The 5685-nt window shown below is 32.3% G+C and overlaps 1 protein-coding gene across 3 annotated transcripts in view; it reads right to left on the bottom strand.

Moving 5' to 3' along the window:
* LOC106463286 (oxidative stress-induced growth inhibitor 2-like) overlaps positions 1 to 5685 on the bottom strand; it is a 25391-nt gene that overhangs the window by 4293 nt on the left and 15413 nt on the right. For all 3 annotated transcript variants that reach the window (XM_022390728.1, XM_022390729.1, XM_013923299.2), the window contains exon 4: positions 2195 to 2386. In XM_022390728.1, coding sequence (XP_022246436.1) covers positions 2195 to 2386 — 192 coding nt within the window. The remainder of the gene's footprint in view (positions 1 to 2194; positions 2387 to 5685) is intronic.

Here is a 5685-nt window from a genome sequence, read left to right on the forward strand (position 1 = left end):
TCAGATGACATTGATGCTAAGGATGTTCTGGCTAAAGAAATTACAAGGTGGAAAATGAGATGGGTAATTGCTACAAACAAACCAACAAACTGGTTGAAACTTTGGACTGCACAAATTCAGATCTGTACCCAAACATAGGCACAATTCTTACAGTCTTATTGACAATGCCTCCATCCACAGCAGCCCCAGAGAGCTCTTTCAGTACCATGAAGCAAGCAAAGACATATTTGAAATCAACAATGACAACCAAAAGACTGATGTTCCTGTCTCCACTTCATGTTCACAGAAAAAATGTACTTGATAGAGACTGCATAATTAGTTTGTTTGCAAATGCTAAAACACAAAACCTTAATTTTGAATAATCATTGAAGGCAACAATGTTGATTAAACATTGTTAGGCAGAGCCAATACAAAATTCTGAACTGTGCCAAATTTAAATCCTTTTCAATTAAATGTATTTATTAATACACACTTTAAAGTTGAAAATACAAATATTTTGTTGTATTTGTAGCCCATCTAAGGTTATGAAAATGTAATTATCTATCAGATTCAGGGGATCTATGCCCCCCAGACCCCCCACCTGGGCTTTGCATATATATGCATTCACATACTGGAAAATAGGTTGGAGTATTTGAAGACTTCTTAAATTGTTCATTCACTTGGAGAAGGTTTGCACCCCTGGTTTTTGACAAATGACTAAGGAGCAAATTTGTATCTTAATGTAAAAACACCATCATTCTAAGACTGATGAGCTTGTCATTTCAAAAGGTGTATCAGTAGGTGTCTGCAACCTCCAAACTAAAGGAAAGGATAAGAATTAACAAAAAATCAACATGACTGAAACTGCAGTTTCATCCACTTCTAATTGGATAGTGCTTTATTATAATACAATAAGCTAGATGTTCACAGAAAGAACACTGTTTACTTGAAAACTACTTATATAAACAAAATGTTTGTAGTTATCAGTAAGTATATTCCAACTGCCATTTGATTATTATGTGGATTACATTATACTTGTACATCTGTATATAAAATACCATCATTAGGAAAGTGTTAAGTTGGCTATTTAACAAGATCAGTGCAGGATGTAGAAAACTAAATGATTTTTTCCCCTTCAGGAGAATGTCCAAATAATTTATGTTCTGTAATAGTGTTGCTGCAAAGTTCTAAAAACATGCATAAAGTACTGAAATAAGTTATTTCAGCTGTTGAAATTATATTGATGACTCATGACTATACTTATGTGAAGACAATTCCTCTTGATAAATATGTATTCGGCACACATTCATAATTAAAGATACACAAGATCTGTCTAGTACAATTCTAATAATATTTGTCTAAGAAAACACCGTAACTGCATCACATATTGCATGATACAACAAATTTTCAGTAATTTATAGAGCATATTACTACTTTCCAAAACACTATTTTATTTAGAAGTTATCACTGAAAAGGTAGTTATACCCCACCCCAAAAAAAGTCCTTGTAACAGACATTGTGATATTAATGTCATTATATGTGTCAAGTTAAATGAAATATAATAAACAAAGTTTTTGGTCAGTAGCAAACTGTAATGACATTTACTTGAAAATGAAATTGTTAATTGCAGGTAGTGACATCTGTAAATCACTTCAAGCATACATTGATTTCATTGTTAGTTTTTTTTTTATTCTTCTCAAAATTTAATCTGATATATTCATAGTCCTATAATACATTTTTCAGAATAGCCTGAACTTTTTTCCCAACTTAAAACTTAAACAATTAATTATCATGCATTTTTTGAAGACTTTGAAACAGGTTATCAAGAAGCAGTGCATTAATATGTAAATGAAACAACTTTTGATGAATAAAGAAACGTGTTAGTTGTTACTTACAACTGATGTCCAAACCTCTGTCTTCAAATTTCAGAAATACAAGATAATTGATAGTTGAAATTAACTATCTGTTTGTGATATCACTGCACATTAATTTTCTTCTTCTGTCTCTCATAATGGTCTTTGTATATTAAGTAGTAGTTTGTGGGTTAAAAGCGATAAATGTCCATGGAAAATTTATATGATATACTATGTATTTCTTATGAAATTTTGATATATCGGGAAGTTTCACGCTATAATTTTTAAACTCTTACAATAAAACAAAGGCAGCTGCTGTCATGTGCTAGTATATTACATCTTCTACAACTAAAACACTTTACCTGCCATGCTCCACCAGGTGGCCCCTTCCCTAACACTACATGGTCAATCTGTCGGCTGTGTTGATGATGCCAGCTTAATACAGATGGTTGCTCCACACCAAGGTCTGCATCAGGATGGTTGAGAGCATCAAAGAGAAGAGACACGGGATTATTGGACCGGCCTTCTAATCCTTCACTCAGCCACTGCAGGTCCTACATTAAGCAAAAAGATGTAGAAAAACAATTTTTTGAACCCAGTTACTAAAGGGCTTCAATATCAGTTATCATTATCACGAGAAATGTTCAAAGATATTCTCTTGCTATTTACACATTCTTATGTGCTTCATTACTCATAACATAGGTTACAACTTTAGAAGAATACAGTTTAAATAGAAACAAGCATTTTCTTAGTAATTCAAAAAAAGTTAAGATTTTGTATTATTTTCTGAGCTTATGAAATATTAACAAATTTTTTGACATTTACCTTAACACTAAAATAATTTAACTAATTAACTAACACAACTGTATTTCAATCTGTTACAGAGTTTTCCCAATTACATACAATCACAGACAAAACTATTTTGCAATTAAAGAAAAGAGAAAAAAAAACGAACAATGTAAGTAATTTCTATCATCTTTAATTGTGCTATTGAAGAAGGTGATTAAAGCAGACATTCAGGTTTATAATAAAACAATATATTCAATAACATGCCAAACTAATTTCATATTTCAACAAAAGTATTTGCTTATCCCTTCTTTAGTATTTTGTGTTGCCACCCTTTGCTTCTGTTACAGCTTGTAGTGTTTTTGTGTAATTTGAAACTAGTTCCTGACACCTTTCCAAAGATTTTTTCATCAATTTCTTCAACACCCAGCTATGGGTTCTGCAACTGACCTTGGTTTCCTTTTTTGATAGGAAAGCCTTCAAGTCAATCCACAGCATCTCGATGAGACTCAAGTCTATAGACTGAGATGGCCAATACAAACTGTAATATTTTGTCTTCCAAGAAATTCTTTTGTAGACTTTGCATAATGCTAAGGGTAATTATTTCTTCCAATAAGCTTTCTATTACTAGGTAACAATTTAAGAGTGCAAAATTTCTTGATTCTACAGAAATCACCAAAGCTTGAGAAAGGAAAACAAGGTCCTACCATCACACACCTCACCATGTTTACCAACATGACAAACGTTTTTTAAACTCTTCTTCCAAACACATTGTTGGTTCTATGATGAAATTATACTTTAGATTTGTCTGATCATAAGATATGGTTGAAAAAATTGGGCTTCTTTAAGTATTCAGTGAAAAACACCAATCGCTTTCTTTCATATCATTTTTAACAAAAGTTTGATTCTGGTTTTCCCCATGCACATTCATCTTTAAATTGTTTGCTTTTGCATTTCTTGACCATCTTCCAATTCTTGTGTCAAGTCTTTTACAGTAATCCAAGGATTTTGCTGAGCTGCTTGAACAATTCTTCCAGTTTTTGGAGAAACCTTGCTTTGTTTCCAACACCTAAAGCTATTCCCAGTAATTCCAGTTCTGTGCTTGTCAATAATATCCCACACAGTGACTTTTGATACACAGTCTGATTTTTCTGGTAGTTTCACATTTGTTGTGTCACTGCCATTTTAAAATTGTTACTGTTCTCTTTGGTTTTAGCCATTTTTGTTGTGTTTTTTTTATCCCAAATTTCCAAATTAATTTTTAGCACTTGAAGATTATGTAGATATTAATTTGACATATTGTTTTCTCACTCATGATAATTTCCAATAATTAGCAATAAATTGGTTTCATGCAAAATATGTTGACTGCCCAAATAATTTTGTCAAAGTGTGAAATTAGTTTTGCATGCTATATTTCATTTTATGCATGTTATGTAATAATTTATCATTTTACTACAAAGCTCAATCACTACCTTAATTTACTGTACAATTAGAAATAAAAATAACTTCTGTGGTTTTTCTTTCTTTGTAACTGCCCATATACTTTTGTCCACAACTGTAAACAGTTTTACAAAACACCCCATATAAACCAATTGTCATTAACCATGACAACTGGTGGGGTCTAAGTGCATAAGCATAAACCATGACTTTTTACAGAGTGAATATTAGATATACACGACTGTTTCTGTTTAAGTATAGTGTGTGTGTGTGTTAAATAAGTTATTTTTAGAAACAATAGTTTATTGCAAGTTTGTTTGCATGACTGGTTTCGAATCATATGTTATGTAGTATTAATTGCTGTGAACTGGTGATTGTTGCATTATTGCAACATGTTACTAGAACCTTCCAAGTTTTTCATATTGTTTTAAATACATCATACTGTCTGTAGTGTGTGGAACATTCTAAGCCTCTGTTGGGCTAGAAATATGTGTCCACTGACTGACCTGACCAAGAAATGCCAACCCAACAAAGTGAAATGGAAACAACCACTAGATGGCATTCCTAAATGTGACAAACACATTAGGAAGTTCACCAATTCTTGGAATGCCAGAATTCAACAAACTGTTCAGGCTGATGCTCGAGACATTAGAAATTAACAATACTTCTGCAAGAACATGTAAACGGATTGTTTCCAGTAATGTATGTCAGTAAAAAGCTGTGTAATAGTGAAAAGAACTACTCTGTGATTAAATGAATATCTGGCAATCATACTTGCCATTCAGAAATTCCAGAAATACCTCTACAGGAAGAAGATCATAATCCAGATGAGTCATCAGCCCCTTGCATACATCCAGAGGTGAAAAAATCAACAATGTGAGGATCATGAGGTGCCATTGTATCTCCAGAGCTACAGGTTCTGTACTGAAGCCATCAAAAAGACTGCAAATGTTGGTTCAGACTGTATGAGTAGACTTTCTGCATAAATCAAAAGCAGTCTTTGTATATGGTATAAAAAATTATTGTAAGTATTTTCTTGAAGAGGGGCTTATTGTTAGTTATACATGACTGTTTAAGTATAGAATGGGTATTAAATTTCTTTATTTTCAAAAGCGATAGTTTATCACAATTTTGTTTGCATAACTGTTTTAGAATCATACGCTGAGTAGTTCAATTATTGTGAATTGGTGATTGTTGTATTACCGTGTGTTACTAGAACCTTCTAAGTTTTTCTCATTGTTTTAATTGGGTATTATTACATCATAATGTCTCGTAGTGTGTGGAACATTCTAGGCCTCTAATGGACTAGAAATATGTGTCCAAAATGTAGTTCGAGTTAGTTAGTTAGATAGATTTAGACTGTGTGATTGTGAATTTAGTCATAAAGAGCATATAGTGGCGATTTATAATATGAAATTATCCCAGATTGTATTGTAATAACAGAGTAGAGAAGAAATAACTGGTCTTGTCAGTTGTGTACTAAAGTAATTGAACCAGCCTGTGTGGACTTTAACAAAAAAGAGAGTTATTTAAAGTTCTGGATAAAACTGTGGTAACCAACAGTGTAACAAATATTTGTATATACATTTGACTTGTTTTAATATATTATTTTAAAACAAGTGGACTGTGT

The sequence above is a fragment of the Limulus polyphemus genome, unplaced genomic scaffold (genome assembly GCF_000517525.1).
Source record: "Limulus polyphemus unplaced genomic scaffold, Limulus_polyphemus-2.1.2 Scaffold1369, whole genome shotgun sequence".
NCBI lineage: Eukaryota > Metazoa > Arthropoda > Merostomata > Xiphosura > Limulidae > Limulus > Limulus polyphemus.